This window comes from Agelaius phoeniceus, chromosome 8 (assembly GCF_051311805.1).
Source record: "Agelaius phoeniceus isolate bAgePho1 chromosome 8, bAgePho1.hap1, whole genome shotgun sequence".
Lineage (NCBI taxonomy): Eukaryota > Metazoa > Chordata > Aves > Passeriformes > Icteridae > Agelaius > Agelaius phoeniceus.
This window is the reverse complement of record NC_135272.1, coordinates 20835865-20853058: the sequence shown is the minus strand read 5'-3', so window position 1 is coordinate 20853058 and position 17194 is coordinate 20835865. Positions and strand designations below refer to the sequence as shown.

Genomic DNA, 17194 nt, shown 5'->3' with positions numbered 1-17194 from the left:
GAGCTACTGCTTTTCCTGAATTCTTGTGTAAAATTCTGGTTCTTACCAAGCAGCTTATGCAAGATGACCTTTGCCTCTGAGTACTTCCTATTGATTTCAACAATACTGGTCATGAGACTACCATTATGCTATCAGGAAGTATCAGGTCTTTGGAAAAAGTCAAATTCAAGTTTCAGAAAGGTCTAGGGCTCAGTTTGTGCTGTGAGCAGCCTGAGGGCTCAATGCTTGCTTTCCTAGATCCTCACCCAGCTCCTGGAACGAGCAGGAGTTTGTTGGCACAGCCCGTGGTGCCAGGCAAAGGAGAGGCTTATCAGAGTACTGAGAGCCAGGCAGCTCCCTCAACCCTGCAAAGGCAACACGAACGTGATGTGAAGGAAACACAAGCACTGTGTGTGCACTGTGTTTGAACAGCCATGGAACATCTACCCAGGGTCTGTTACAACCCTTCATTTCCACTAGGGAGATGTAAGAGACACAGTTGCTAGAGAAATGTGACAGAGAGTCTTTTGTGCTTTTTCCCTGAAGTGTGGGGCAAAAATGTTTTCAATTGGATGGTGCCTCTTGGCACTAAACAAAGTAAAGTAACTCTGAATATTTAATATTTGTCAGGTAATGCATATCTAGATAAAACAATCTGATAAAGAAAATTCATTTAGAATTTGGCTTCCATGCTAGGATCCAGAGAACGAGTTTCTGGATGCCTTCTGTTCTCTTTGAAAATATTTGCCAATTAGGATGATGATATTTCCATAGTCATATTTGTTTTCTTTAAGAATATATTTCTTCCTCATTTTGCTTCAAATCTATAAGGTATTACTGTTTCCTCTTTTGGAGATGGAGAAAAAGAGGTAATGTATTTCACATCAAACATTCCTTGTATGTAATGCAAACGTGTTTGCCATAATATTAATGTTTAAGAGAAAAAAATGAGACATAGCAAACCCCAAGAATCTAAACTTAAGGAATCCAGTCAGTGACCTTTAAGTCTTTAGCTAGACCCTGGGAGAGCTGTTTTCTGTTCTGTTCTGGGAGAGGAAGAATGCAGTTTTCCCCTAGAACAATAGACTGTTTGGTTGTACCCACCTTCTAAAAACAAAAGATAAGAAAGAGCTTCTCAATAACAAAATGCTAGTTTACTTCAGCCCCCCTGTGCTTTTGGAGAGAACTAGCAGTTATTTGAGATAATCTTCTCAAGGAAAAGTCACTCTGGTTGATAGCAAAACTTCCTTTAGGAGAATTTGAGCCAAAGTCTTTTTTTCTGAACTATCTCCTATGACTGTGATGCAGTGTTTTGTTGAAGGCTTTGGTCAGTTAGGCTGTGATCTTCCCATTTTGCTTCTAACTGCTTCAACTCTAGAGACTTCTGGGTCATTTCTAATCCAAGTTTTCACTTGTTAGAACTAATTATAAACTGCTCAAAAGTAAATGCCCTTAACTCAAGTATGCACTTGAGCCAGTTAGGAAAATAGCAGTCCCAGGAAATGGCTGCCATCCCACACCCTCATAGCCAACAATCTGCATTAAAAACCACTTTATATGTGCTATTTTAACCTCTGTTTCCCAGAGTAAATAACATGCTGTTGGGGGAACATAGGCTGAGATATTTTTGACTTTGCTCCCCCAGAAGGCAGCCAGTGAGGAAAAGTGGGAAAGTCTTCCCAAATCCTCGAAAATGAGACTCCTTCTCATCAGATGGCCTGGAGCAATTCAGTTTTTCAGGACAGCCTCTTGTGAAGAAATCTACTGTTACCTTACAGAGTGTTTACATGGGAAGTGACAAGTCTGAACAGGCAAGTTCTTTCTTTTAGCAGTAGTCATTGCCATGCTGGTGACAGGTGAAAAAAATTCCTGGAACTCCCCAGTGTTCAAAGGCAGGCTCAAAAGTTTATGAACCCGCAGTTGGGAAGCACACCAAAACCCCAAACCCTGCCCTGGGCAGGGCTCTGAGGGAGTAACGGAGCAGCCGGGGATGCTTTTGGTGAGGTCAAAACCCCGAGCGGGACGAGGCCTCCGGGGCCGCTCCTGCTCTGCTCGGAACGGGGGCAGCGCAGCCCGGCGGTGCTGGGGCAGGGCAGGCCCGGCCCGGCGGTGCTGGGGCAGGGCAGGCCCGGCCCGGCGGTGCTGGGGCAGGGCAGGCCCGGCCCGGCGGTGCTGGGGCAGGGCAGGCCCGGCCCGGCGGTGCTGGGGCAGGGCAGGCCCGGCCCGGCGGTGCTGGGGCAGGGCAGGCCCGGCCTGGCTGCTGGGCCTGGGCTGCAGCAACGGCAGCTGCACTGCCCTGCTCCTGCCAGGCCTCTCCAAAGCCCAGCACATTGCTCTGCCACAGGCTGTCCTGCAGCAATGGCAGCTGCACTGCCCTGCTCCTGCCGGGCCTCTCCAAAGCCCAGCACATTGCTCTGCCACAGGCTGTCCTGCAGCAATGGCAGCTGCACTGCCCTGCTCCTGCCAGGCCTCTCCAAAGCCCAGCACATTGCTCTGCCACAGGCTGTCCTGCAGCAATGGCAGCCGCACTGCCCTGCTCCTGCCAGGCCTCTCCAAAGCCCAGCACACTGAGCCTGTGCTGTTGCCCCTTACCCAGAGCAGAGGAAGAGGCTGCCTCTGTCCCCTTCCCCTTTATTCTAGTTCCCTTGTAAAACAGAAAGCACTGATCTAAAATAAACTACCATTAGCCATAATAGAGTCCAGTGTATCTCCAGCTTATCAAACTATCTGCAACCGTGCAGAAAGTCATGATAAGATAGTCCTCACTTCGGTTCAGGGGAAAAAAGCCCTTGGACACATCAGATTTACTTCAACCAAGTAATTTTCAAGGACCTCAGTATGTGCTACACAAAGTCCTTCTCACATAGCCTTAACCTATTAACTGCTCTTTAATTTCAGACATAATCTTGGTTAAAACCCACAAAACTCCCTGTTCTCACATGTGACCACATCAAGGGACTCTACTTATGCTGAGGATTATTAAGCCTGTTGGACAGGTTGTAACAGCTGGCTTCCCCACAGGGCCTTGCAATATCATGACAGCAGTTTTCTGCACAATGTTTTCTGATGATTTCTAATGGCTTTCTGCACGAAGCAGCCTATTGCTCTGGACCCTTGTTTTCTAATAGCAGGAACTATTGTTTCTGTGAGCTAAATTTCACCCCTGTTCCCCACCAGAAGAGCTATTGCAATGTTTTGACATCTGATGCTGAGGAAAAGCCCTCCCTGAGTCTCCTCATGAGGAGCTGCTTGGGCTCCACCAGAGCCAGGCTGTGCACTCTGGAGGGCATTTCTCCTCTTCTTTGAGCTTTTTTCTGTGTTTTTGTTTCTGTAGCCAGCCACAGAGCTCTCTGTGTGTATAGATGACAGATGTGCTTACATTACCTTATAGGTGGAATAGTTGTAGAATTACACTTTGCCAGATAAATGTGAAATGCTGGAGTATCCTTTCAAACGTTTACTGCCAACAAGATATCTTTTAAAAGCTGTTCCAATGTATGGGATACATTTTTCATGGCAAAGTCTTAAGTATATATTGTACTGTTCAAAGTAAGGTGCTTAAAATGAGAAAATGGGATATACTGGAAGTCAAATTCACTGTATCAGGAAAAGAGGGAAACTCTGTTCTTTCCCTTATTACTGATTTTTTTTTCTCTATTTCAGAGCTTGAACCAGTTCAATTTCCCCAAGTGACAGTTTTGCTCTGTTTGATGTAGATTCGGTAAGGCTTTTTGCACATAAGCTTTGAAGAAAGTCTTCTTAAATGGGTGAGTATTGTGCCTGTAGCATGACACTTGTCACCTTGTTATTCATCTTAAGAAGTGAGCAACAATTTTCAAAAGGTGCACAACAGATTATAAGGACAGCTTTGACAAGACCAGAGGAAAAATGATACTGGTTTAATGCTCTGGGGGTTTTGGAAGACTGTAAAGTACAAACTGTCATGAAGCCAACTTAATATAACTGTTTCCTTTATTCTCTAAGGATTCACAAGGGACTTCACCACTAGCATGAAGGAAATAAAATCTCTTGTGCTAGAAAAAGACTTTGTTGCCTGCAATTTTAAAAATGACACAAAGTTTCCTTACAGGAAATGTTACATTCATACAAATTCCCATATTTGTTTGTAGACAAAAATTACCATTCACATAGCAGAAAACCTAGATGAAAACAGAGACAGGATAGACTTAGAGCCACTTTGAGTTATTGGCTAACAGATCTACATGATAGCAATAAATAAAAACACACAGAGATTTTACTTAAATGTAGAGAAAACTTTATTGTCTCATTTTTAAGTACCAGCCTAATTTAGTAACAGGAATTCTGGAAAATAAATTACTACAGGAATGCAAGTGAGGAGCTTGTAGAATCTGTTTCAGGTAAAGTTTATCTTGTCTTCTGTTGTTACACTATTCGACCAAGATACACTGACTTGGGATATTTTTTCTTTAGATCAGGCCACTGAACAATGAAATAATCTGAAAAGTAGTAAAGAATCTTTCCAGACAAGGATAAAGTTTCCACACGGCAGATGCTTTCTACATACACAATAATTGTTCTCTTTATTCGTAGAAGGCCAAGAAGAAAAGCAGATAAACAGACAGGAACACATGTTCCTGGTCCATTGCACAATATCTAAAAGAGATGAAACACATTGCAAAAGTAAGTAATGAGTTTTTTCATACAGCAAAGAATTAAGTGTATATTCATTTAACATTACATTTACACAAAAAATATATTTCAAAAAATATCTTTAAAAACCCAGAAAAGGGAGGTGAATATGAAAAAATAGGAGGGGCAAACAAAACACATTATTTCAAAGTACCAAATATTACCATATTCTAAATACCCTATTTTTTTACATGTTATGAAGGAGGAAAAGACCTCTGAGATGGCACAGTTATTTCTATGAAGGAAAAGTTTACAATTCCTTGATTCATGGGTATATAACCAAAACAACTTCCACTCTCAGTCACAGCTTTGTGTTGTGTCAGTCATTAAATCTGTGCACATAATAAAGCCAAAGAAATTTAATTAGGATTAAACCTGGGATCCAGTTATAAACCTCTTGAACCTTGGCTTAAGTCAGCCAAACACTTAAGAGTTCATCAAAAATGTGCTGATGAATTAGGACCTTCACAAGAATCTATTAGCTAATATGTGTGACTAGATTTTATTTTTTATTTTTAATAAACACTAGGAGACAGTTAAAAGCATACAGAAGGAAGGAGTTGTGGTAAAAACATGTCGTGTCCTTCGAGCAGAGATCTCAAATTCACTTATAAATGTTAACAATAAAAGAAATTTTAGCCATTGTTCAACTGAAAAACAGATTGCTTAAAAGTAAAAGGTTGAAACCAGGGTATATTAGGCACTCCACTTGGTATCCAAATTGATTTCAGGCAAGAAATTTCTTACTAAACTTAAATACTACCATGTAATCAGCACTTTTCTGCACAGCTGGGGTTACATGGAAATAAAGAGTTCTTTTATAAAATCATGGCCCTGTACCCCATAAACTCACATTTTTTTGTTCCAAGTTCACCAGCTTGTGAAAGATATTATACTGGTGGGGGGAAAAATCTGCATTTCTGCTTCAGGGCTGTAACAATTAGTTCAGAACATTTCCTTTCCTGCTTCATGGCAAGATCCCACTGATAATCTGGTTAGCAGCACCTTGCCACAGCAAAAAGCAGCAACAGATTTGGAATTCCAAATTCTCTCAACTATTCTCTGCCTTGATTATAGCTCCAGAAATACAGCTTGGGGATGTGATGACTGTAATGCTGTGTTTTCTGACCAGAATCAACAGACTGTAATACTGTTTCTAAAAATGTTCTGATTTAATTGTTGATCTTAATTGAACTATTTATTAATGCAAGACTTTGCTGATGTTTTCTCAGAGTCCCCCCTTACAAGTAATGTGCTGTATGCAGTTTTAATCTTGAAATTTTAGGGTATCAACATCCATAGCTACTTGAATTTGAAACTTGCAACTATGTACTTATTTTGTATTATTTTTGTATTATATAGGTCAGAAGCTGAACATATCATCTTTACATCCTAGAGTTTTGAAATCAGAGAAGAATACTGTGGTTTCAAACCTCCTGCTGAACCTGATTTCAAGCACATCCACACTGGGACCTTATAGCCTACTCTACAATCTACTGAAAATGCAGATCTGTTTTTTATACATTTGGCTTGGTGAGTAAGGACACAAACCAACCACACATGCTGCCTTTTTGCATTTCAAAGAAACTTTTCCATATCTGTAAACTAAATAATGCACTTTGGCGTATTTCCTGGAAAGTTTGATTAATTCTCATGAATGTTGGCTGTGATGCTGGTAATGGCTACTGACATGTAACTTAAGGCATGTTTAGGTATCTCTATTTGTAATAACATTTGTTTCTGTAGTGTAAAGGTAGGCATAGGAAACAATTTGTTCTCCTGTGTCTGCAGGCAAAACCCACCAGCATCCCTGAAGAAGTTGGGCTGTTCCAGATAAGTGCATAAGAAACACCCAAAGCCCCAAAAAATTATTTACTACTTATTATTTTTGTGACTCGAATATACAGCCTAACTACTGTTTTCCTACTCAAAATTCAGTTTTAAGGGAACAGACCAAAATGTGCACCACTGCTGAACAGAAACTCCACTTTCCCCTTCCTTAGTAGAGCTATCTGGAGTACACATATTGTTTTATCTTCACTGCTCCCTGGCCCTTTCTCCATTCTATTGCCATCCTTTTCCATCAATTTGTCTGTACTCTACCCAATCCTCTGAGATGTCTCCCACCCATCCTCTCTTTCCTTTTTTTTGGTGATCACTGGTGTTCATCTCTCTTTGCATCCCTGTTCTCAGACACCCTTCCAGCTGTCTTCCTTCTTGAATGGCTCTGCACTCTTTTAGCCTCCATCTACAATGAAAGCTCAAATATTGGTCCCTTTCTTTCCACAATGTGACACAAAATATACCAGTTATGGATATGATTTAGGTCACTTAGCCATCCTAACATTCTACTGAACCCAGAAGTTGAGAACTATAGAACAGGTTTTAGAAAAAGCTGATTTTTTACAATCATTGTCTTTATCAAGCCATAGACTTCATCCTACTTCTCCCCTTTATTAAGCCTGGGCAGCAGCTCCAGCCCTTTTGGTATTTTGGTATTCTTGTGTCTAGATGCACACATAGAGGTAAATGCCACAGTGAATTCCAAACTAAGTGTACTCACAAAAGATGATGTAATGAAATAAGAATAAATTTGTGAATCTCTGTGTAGCTCTGAAGGCCACAGTGAGCTCCTGTTATTACTTTGCTGAGGTACAAAACAGAAAGACAGCTATCAAAGTTAAAATAGTAATAAAATACCTCTCCTGTGTTCAGTTTTTGATATGATGCATTCAGTTTTTACTTTCTACTGACTGTTTATAATTTGTAAGCTGCCTCTCAGATGCCCTTTGATCCACAGAAGAGTACTTGCATGCAGGAAAAAGGATCAGGAAAATGATGGACTTGGCATCTTTAAAAAAACCATGGTCTGATCATAACTCATGTCCTCTACTCTTTCCCTTTCCACATATATGAGTTCAAAGAGGGCAAAGCAGATGTGGCTCTATAGGATTTCTGTATGCAAAATGCACATATAATACTCTGGTTATAGATGTTCCTATCCCAAAATGCTTGGATTTAGGAAATGGCCATGAAAAAGACTGTTATAAACCTGCTGAAGCCCACAAACAGATCCCTATCTGAGCTGGTGGCTGTGATCTGTAAGTCAGAACTAAAAAGTAACCTTCAGTTAACCTTCAGTACGTGTCTAGAACCATGTCCTGCTTAGAACTGGTGTAGTTGCAATTGCAGTGGCAATTCCTCTCCAAAAATCTGGTCTGACCAGTCCAATTTACTCTCTCTCACACTGCCAGCAGGAAGGGAGACCAGTGGTCCTTCCGCTTGGAGTCCAACATCATAAACTCTTCAAGTGTCATCATACACTCCTCAAGTGTTTGATGTACAGGGGAAACTTCTGAGAAAACAAATATCTACATTATAAAGATGAGGAACCATTGCAGAAGGTGTAAGGTAGAAATGTTGCTGTTCAGCTCCTGCTGTACACAGACTGGAAAGGATGATGGAAAGGAACTGAATCACCTACAGCCTTCCTCAAAGATGAGAAGATGAGCAGTCCTACTAGTGAATTTCAAAGCACTATTCAAAAGTAAATTTTGCAGAATGATTGATGTCTTACACCTTGAAAAGACCAAGGCTTTTGCTTTTCCCCACCAGCAGAATACCAGTATCTCCCATGGCAATCACCAGTATGCTCTGGGAAGAGGCAGGCACCTACTGGACAAGGGACCAGGTCCTCTACAAGGTCAAGCAGCTATTGAGAGTGTTTCCCTCGAGCATCTATTTACAAACAGCATTTGCAAATGTTGTTTCCCTCAGAAATCTCTTTCCCTTTATCTGTTTCCTTCAGAATCTATTTACTTTAGCTACAAGGGTGACTGTAGAATATTTGTATTGCATGAGATATGTTTCTGAAAATCTCTGAGTTCAGCCTTCCTTAATGAGGCAGCAGAAAGGGGGAAAAAGAGGGCCAAAGACAATTTTTGTGTCACTTTTGTGACCTCTTGAGCTGCAATTGTCCAAGGACTTTCCTGGTCACTGGGAGTTCCTGCTTTGTTGCCAAGAAGCTGCAAGGGATTGTTCCAGAAGCCAGTGCTACACGTCTCTCCACACCATTCATATGCACCTCTGATGCAAGGAAATGTCCAGCTCACTGTTAAATTGGCTCAGTGGCTGCCTGGGCTTACAGCTAGATCTATAAACTAAGCCCTACATACTAAAATTCTCTGCCAATCCAATCTAACCAAATTCTAAACAGTAAAAGAAACTAATGAAGCTGTACATTAATGCAGGTTTAAAAGTAAAGGATCAGAATACAACATTTACCTTCAGCAACTCTGTAAATCTAATTTCCTATTAACTGTTTTTATATAAAAATGGAATAGTTCTTGCCTTTGTGTTTCAGATATTTTCCACAGCTGTTGAAAGAAAATAAGCTAAGCCAGCAGTCTGGGAACACCAGGAACACTGGCACACGGCACCACTGCTGATAAAAGCTACTTTAGAGTTGGTGAATGCAGCACTGTAGCAGAGTGACATTTACCAGGGAAAACACTGAAAGCAGAGCTTGCAGCTTCACTGGGATTAAATGTCACTGGCCAAAGCAAAAATGAGTAAAGCAGTAGACTTGTAGTTTCTCTCATAAGTACATAAACATTCAATTGCTGCATATCTTTTAAAGAACAAGTGTTTACTTATGTTCCCAAAGTACAACAATCAAAAGGACAACAATGTAGTCCCCCTCAATTTAGTAGAAAGTGGAAAACTAATTTGCAATTTGCTTTGCATAGGGAACTGGCAACACCTGCTGCTCTCCTTAATGACCTCTGCAGAGATTGGCCTTTTGTCACCTGGTCAAGAGCAGAAAACCTGCTCTGCTTGCTGGGGCTGGGGAGGATGGTGGTGTGGGGATGTGCATGTGTGAGCTGAAGGCTGTGCTGCTTACCAGGCATGGAGCCACCTCCTGGAGCACCTGCAGGACACTGCCTGGGCCTTCTTTGTTCTGGTAATGCTCCCTATTCCACACTGCTGAACACCTGGAGATCAGACTAAGGGAACAGGAGGTGGTGGTGATAGACAAAGAGGCAAAGGCAAGTGGAGTGATACAAAATGGACCAAAGCTGGGTTAACTGAATGATCCAAATCTATGCAAGTACAATGTAGGGAAAACCTATTAGATATTCCTATGTTACAGGAATAATGAATTCTTTTGTTTGTGTGGTTTTTGTTTTGATGGGGGGAGGTGGTTGTTTTTGTGGCACAAGAAGAGAGAATCTGCAATGAATTAATTTGTATTCTGCTATGTAAATTACAGCATTTCATGAGCTCATTAGCCCTTGCTTGGTTTTAATATTATATTACTATTTCAAAAACTTCACACTCAAATACTTAAGCATGTTAAGAGGGAGTGCTTATGGAAGCTTTTGCTCTTTAGTATGTCTGAAAATTCAAGTTTTGAACATTGAGAAAAATTAGTTTAGAATTGTTAATACTTTTTACAGTTTAAAAAAGGCAGGAACCTTTTTCAACAATTCCTTATTATTGTTATTGATGGGGAGAAAGAAGAATTTCAGGTTCTGTTTGCACAATAGAAAGGTCATTAAACTACCTACTGGTTTATTCTTTTTGAAGAGTGAAGATCTTATCCAGTTCACTTTCCTCCACCACCTGCATATAAAACCAGCTAAAACTTCACACCCTATTTTCTGTTTGAACTTACCTACAGAATGCAAGGCAGGACAAAAAAAAAAAGCCAAAACTAGCTGGGTAGTCTGATGTAAATCAGGTAATTAAGGTAGAACTGAATTATACTTGGGTACACTTTTATCTTCTGCTGTTTAAATCACTTGAATCATCAGGGGTGCAAGAAGGTGGTTCTAGTGTCCTACAGGAACAGCTTGTGATTGGGCTGGTCAGCAACTGTAGGCTGTAGCACTGCCATGAAAACCTTCCTTGTTCCCCTCTGGATCTCACTGGTACAGTAGCTGTTGTTATTATCATACAATACAGCAGTAAGTGAGGTGCTCTTCAAAACAAGTGGAGACCTGTGTGGTCCTACAGGCAGATTACCTAACCAGGATAAATAAGATTAGTGAATGCCAGAGTGGGGAAGAGAGAAGTGGAAGAGCAAGGACTCTAAATTAGTACACTACACAGCTGGGCTCCTATTTATTTCTGAGTGTTACTTTCATCATAGAATGAAATAGATTGGGAAGCATCACCTTTTATGCAGCTCTCACTTTCTAAAGGTTTGGGGAGAGACAGAAAAAATCCTACCTAGTGGATTTTTCTATGGGAGAAAAGGAGAGCTTCTGCAAACCCACTAGGAACTGGATGTAAGGTTTTAATTGTAACAGCATTAGGCATTATCACTTCTGCCTTCTAGGCCTGAGCTAGGGCTACCAACCCACTGTCCTCGGGCAAGACAAGGGAAGAGGCCCAGCTGATGTGATTTGCATCAGCCTCTGAATACAAAGGAGTGAGGGAAGCTCCCAGCCCCTGGATTTCAGCAGAGCTTAGCTATGCATGTGGCTATTTGACACTGTAAAGACTTAAAACAGTTCAGGTCTGCTTGTGGGTATGCCCAAGGGCTTTACTGATGAAAGGAGAAGATATGATTGGGGTCATTAAGAGTGTCAGAAGTTAGGCAACAGCTTAGTGAGGAAGGTTCATTTGGATGCCTAAAGAAACATGCAGACTTTAATTTTTTCTAAGGAGTCTAACCTTAGGCACCATACCTAACTGCCCCTGTATGCCAGGTGACAGGTCTGTCATTGGGATTCAAAGGTCTTTGGAGTGGTAGTTTCCATCAGCAAACTTCCCAGCCTAGTTGCCAAATGTAAAATGAGAAGCATAGAATGATCAATTAAAAATAATAATAAATGACAGCTGTGAGACTGGTACTAAGGCTCAAGTCTGTTAAATTGTTAGTGCTGGTTATTAAAACATTACATGAACACCCAGGCTGTCAGTGGGACCAACAAAACAACCATTGAGTCTTTTGAGAAACTGTGGGAGATGGATAGGTTGGTTAAAAAAGAACAAGATTACCAAAGCAGATACAGGGTGGAGAATAAACTAACTGAATAAACTAACTCCCTACCTACATTACTATGGAGTGGGTATGTGGTTTATTGCTGCTGACAAATTAGTAGGAAGTAGAGGAAATTTGACCTAGTGTAGATGAAATAGTTGGTCATAAAAGAATTCAGTAAAAAACTTTTGCCAAGTAAATGAAATGGTAGTTACTGAACTACATCTTTAGCTACAACACTAGGAACTATCTGGCTTTCAGCAATGTCACCTTGGCTGAATGAGAACCTGACCACAGTCTCTTGGTCACCATGAGAAATACCATCCAACCTTTTAGAGCCTCTTTACAAATAATTTTTATATCTCTTCATATAAAAAGTACTGCTTGTTCTTGTAGCCTGCTTCTGCTCAAAAGGAGAAATTAAATCCAAGGACTTTCAAATATATATGTTACTACTAGTGGCCTAAGTTGAGCCTTTAATTGCAAATCTCTGTGTGTCTTTCATTAATCAGGCATTTGATTAACTTCAACTTGAAAGCAGTATTTTAGGTTAACTAAACATGATATTTAAATGTTCATAAAACATATCTTGGGCTACTGCCTAATCACTGAAGTTGGTATAGCAAGAATGTGCATCAAATAACTGCCTGAAATATCTTCACAGTGTAAAACCTAGAGGTGTTGGCACTCTGTCTCTGCATACCAGTGGTTAGATTTACCAGTGTGAGACTGTTATGCTTTATAACACACATGGAAGTGTGACCAGGGTGTTCATTAGGTTCATAATGACCCTGATAGCTGATGAGTTAAGACTCTTTACGTCTAAAACTGCCTCCTTAAATCTAAGCTAAGATCTTAGTTCATGTTTACTGCTGCTCCTGTCCTCCCTGTGAAAAGGAGTGTCCATAGGCAGTTAATTAGCAGTCACAGAAAGGGCAGAGCTACAGCAAAGCTTTGAACCAGCTGACTGGAATAGCTCCAGATGTCTATCTGTGCTCAGCACAGGGTAATTCTGCATTGGGGCTGCAGGGAAGCTGTACACAAGGTAGGAGGGGTGAATAAGACTCATTTCCATCAACACTGAGAAGTTAAATTTCAATGCCTTAACTTTGTTTTGGTTTTGGATGAAAAAAAATTGTATTGCTGAAGTTCTTAATCCAGTGTTCTCACTCTTGCTTATTTTGACTGTTTTGATCCTAGAAGAACATTAGCAGATCAGACATACAGTCAGTCTGGTCCAAAGAATTATAAACACTGTGGAAAGATGCAGTGTACAAAAGAATGCAGCAGATAGTCCTAATATTGCATTATACAAAGATCACTTGTTATAAAATGAATAAAGAAAAAAATGCCACCACCCAGATTTTGTAGCTTCCACAAAGTTCCAATTAGAGCCATGATATAAGGGACAATAACTTACTATTTGTCACAGTAATTTGTGAGAGTGTTATGAACTTAAGACATTTTGGGCAGAGCACAAAGAATGGAAAATCTTAGCTCAATGAAATAATGATCTCCTTTCATTTAGCTTACTGTGCAAACACTTTTGTAACCAGAAGCTGCCTCAGTCAGTTTAACCAGTCAGGGGATCAGGCATGTGTGATGGGAGGTGCAGTCATAAAAGAAGAGGTGATTGCTATAAGCATGATAAGCTGTGCAGGTTTCAGGCTCCTAGAAAGAAGTTTCATTCTCATTCTCTGACAGCAGAACATGTACTTACTGTGCAAATGTGCAAACTTACTACAGACTTCCCACAGGAAGGAGGCCCTAATGTGGGAGGACTGCCGTCTTAGCCTGATTTAACCCAGGTTTTCCCAAATAGCAGTCATCTGAAAATATCTACTTATTTCAGACTCTGTAGAGCCCTGAGGCAGGGGGAACTGTTCGGAAGAGTCCCGAGAAAAGGAAAAAAGTCTGGTCCTAAGGGTCCAGGATGTGCAATCTGCTAATGAATGGAGCTTTATGCAGCATTTCTGCACAATTGTAGGTGAAATTTAATTATATTAAAGGATAGCAAATCACTGACCCAATTACATAACCCTTCTATGGCTGAAAAAAAGGACTGGATACAATATTTTGAAGCTTCTGCTGTGTGGTAGGGGCACATCCTTAATTTTCAGTTTGAACTTCAGGTATGCCAGAATGAGCAGGGTAATCATGATCCAAACAAAAGGCTAGATCACCTGAAAACTTAGTTGCAGGGTTGGCAAACTGGCCCAAAGACAATGGTTCTGTAAGTAGCAGAGAACTGAAGACCAGTTTCCTTTGAACTTGTATCTACTGACTGACTTCAAGCATATTAAAGGAAAGATGTAACTTTAGTTTAGTCCTTCTTGTATATCAAATGATCTATGTAGGATGCAGTAATTTTCTTTATCTTTGGAAAAAATCTCTGTGTAGCTTGTTTAATTTTCTATAAATAAGGATTTGCATCCTTTTCTAGATAATAGATCTTATCTTGTTCTAGTTTTATGTTTCTTTTTAGCCTTTCTCTCAATGAATACAACAGAAGTCTCTCTTCTCTGACCAGCTGCCTGTTTTCATGGTAGGAATTTGCAATCTCTGAAGCTGCATGCTATGTCTGGCTGCAGCTGATGAATGGTTTTAAAAGCTTTTCTGGGGGAAGGTGGTTGAAGGCAGTGTGTGCTGGCACAAGCCTTTCCTTCCCTGGAATTTTAGGCCTCTGTATAGGAAGCCTATCTAAGGCAGGTAGATGTTATAAAAACTGCTCACCATACATTCACCTGCAAAACACACTGATATTTACATTTCTGTAATTCTTGGTTATAGAAACACCAGCCAATCATCACTTCTGACATCTTAATTGTTACTTGGCTTAATATTTCTAAAGGGACTTAACTTTGCAGAGTGCAGATGTTCATAACTTAGAAATGGGCCTCCTGAAGATGATCTCAAGCTGAACAACTCAACTAACTTTTACATTTCTTAAACTCTCTGGAGGCCCATTTCAAGTGTGGGTCAAGTCCTGCAAGACAGCAAAGATCTCCTGGGAGTTGTTCAGTTCTTTCTGAACTTACTATCTTGAAGAAGGGTTAGATGGAACTGATTGCTCAGGAAAACTGATGAAAGAAGCTTTGCCAGATCAGTGTGAGATACAAAAGGGACCCAGTGCTCATCAAGTAAAGCACGTATCAAGTGCTCATCAAGTAACTCCAGTGCAGCTGGGTTTGCTGTTTCCCTTTTGCAGCTATTTGCACTCCACAGACAGGCTTAGGTTGGCTTAACTACCATATCTGCTCCAAATCTTGCCTTTGTGCACCTAATGGTTTTGGGCTCCCTTTGCAGTACTTTTCTTGTCCTGCATTTCTTGACCACTGCAACACTTCTGTGTTCCTCTAGCTTTAGGCTGCCTACAGAAGACTTCAGTCATTCCTCCATATGTACACTTATTTCTGACAAGCCTGAAAGCAAGTGTAAGGGTTTGGGGATCACTCATACACACAAATGACTTAGAAGCAAGGTTGTCTTTCCCTCCTGCAGTTAAACAAAACCAGTGTCTAGACTGAAAATGTACAGCACCCATGAGCTCTTCTGTTTAAAAATATGAAGCTCTCAGCATGATGTAATACTGTGCTTGTTTCTAAACATGGTTGTTGATTCCCATGCCAAAAGTTATAGATGAACATGAGAGTGCCAGCATTTGTCCCAGCCTAGTTCTAGTTCTTTACATTACTAAGCATTACATTTTGCTTAGTGAGTGAGTAGAGTGAGTTTTGATTCACTGCAAGCATTTTTGTGCAAAGGCAATTAAACACTACCAGTTGCCTCACATACCATACAGTCTTTTCACTGGCAATGTGAGGTATTTTAATCCCTGAAACAGTCTCCTTGGCTAAATGTTTTAAAATCTTTGCAGCTCTCTGAGTTATAATATTTTACAGAATTCTTAAACTAAGATATACATACAAATAGTAGTATGTAAGCAGCTTTCAAGTGGTACATGATTTGCCATAATGCCAGGGATGCTTCTGCCAGCTGCTATTTTGGTTGATAATAGCTCCTGACTAAAAGTAATTTGGATTGCCTTCCCCTCCAGCTCTTTAACCATGGATAAAGACTCTTTGGATCTCATTTTGAGACAGGGGTTACTTTAACCACTGCAAAGGGCTTAAAGGCCTTCCTAAAACATATCCTTAATTTTACAAGCACAAGTGTTTTCCAAAATGTTCGTCTTCTGATAGTTTATCACAGTTTATCAGCTCCAACACCATTTCTAATAACTCAATGTGTAAATCTCTCTGTCACTTTAAATTCCTTTGGTAAACAGAAAACATGGAATTAGATTAGTAACTTCCTGCTTCCTTTATTAAGCTACACAGTGAGATTTTTCCAGTCAATTTCTTTTGCAATAAGTAAAAAATACACTAACCTAACACAGTGGTGTAGCAAAGTTATTACTAAATAGTTACTCACATTTCTGTCTGCTCATGTAAACAAATGTGACTATTACCACTGCCCCAACCAAAACCACTGTAGAAAGAATAGCATGCCACCCTCTCCCCTCTCCCAGTTTGATCTCTAGTTTTCAGAATAGACTTGAAAAACAGCAACTGCAAAAAACCCTACTTCTGTTGTCTTGCACACTAAACTGTTTGAAAAGTCCAGCAAGTGAGAAGCTTTTGATCTGACAGGAACTGACCAGTACTATTGAAGCAAATGAGATCACATTACTCACAGCAGCCTCTCTAAACATTCAAAATACCACAAACTTTTAAAAGCCTCTTTAGAATTAGCCATGCAGTTCACAGAGGGATTTAAAAATAGTCTCCTTACAAATATCTGTCTCCTTACAAATATCTGTGTGTGTATAGATGCTACTACTAAATTATGAAAAATACTTTGTAACTGCACTGGTTTTTACATGTTTCATTTAAGCATTTTAAACCTCATAAAGTATTAATTTGAAATTCTGCTGAACTAATACTTTTTAAAAAATCCTCAAGTTTAGATCAGTGACTCCTTAAGATGACAACAGCTCTAGCAAGAAGCCAGCTGTAACCAAATTTTTTCTTACAAAATTGTAAAACTTAATGCTAGGAGACCAGTGCACTATCTTTTGTGTTAACACAAAACTTTATTGGTGGAGTATCTCCATTGGAGTTCTACCATCTAACAATCCTGAGTACTTCTGACTTAAGTGTGTGAAATATTTTAAAATAAATGTAATTAGCATGAGAGTGCAGTTTTCAGAACAGCTTGAAAAAGCTACTAAATTGCTGAGGAGTTGCTACTTCAGCAGTGATGCTTTTTGTCATTAGATGAGATAATTAATGTCAGTCAGCCAAAGACTAAATAAATATGCATTGTAGCTCAGAAGTCCATGTAAGCACAAGAACTGAATCTGTATATATTTGTGCTGGTCTGAACCTGTCTGTGCCAGACTGGTCATACCATTTTAGAAGCAAGTCCAGCCAACAGGATAACCAGGCTTTCAGGCATAGTTTGTGCTGCTGCAATCCTGAAGAGATGCTATCAGGAAGCAGCAATCTTGTTTTTGCTAGCTCTACCAGCATAACAAGGGAGTGACTCTCT

General features: G+C 40.2%; 1 protein-coding gene across 2 annotated transcripts in view; it reads right to left on the bottom strand.

Moving 5' to 3' along the window:
• Positions 1 to 4232: 4232 nt before the first annotated feature.
• The window catches only part of ALG14 (ALG14 UDP-N-acetylglucosaminyltransferase subunit), a 19903-nt gene continuing 6941 nt past the window's right edge, over positions 4233 to 17194 (bottom strand). For both annotated transcript variants that reach the window (XM_077182219.1, XM_054638475.2), the window contains exon 4: positions 4233 to 4614. In XM_077182219.1, the coding sequence (XP_077038334.1) occupies positions 4433 to 4614 (182 nt within the window). In that variant the 3' untranslated portion in view covers positions 4233 to 4432. The remainder of the gene's footprint in view (positions 4615 to 17194) is intronic.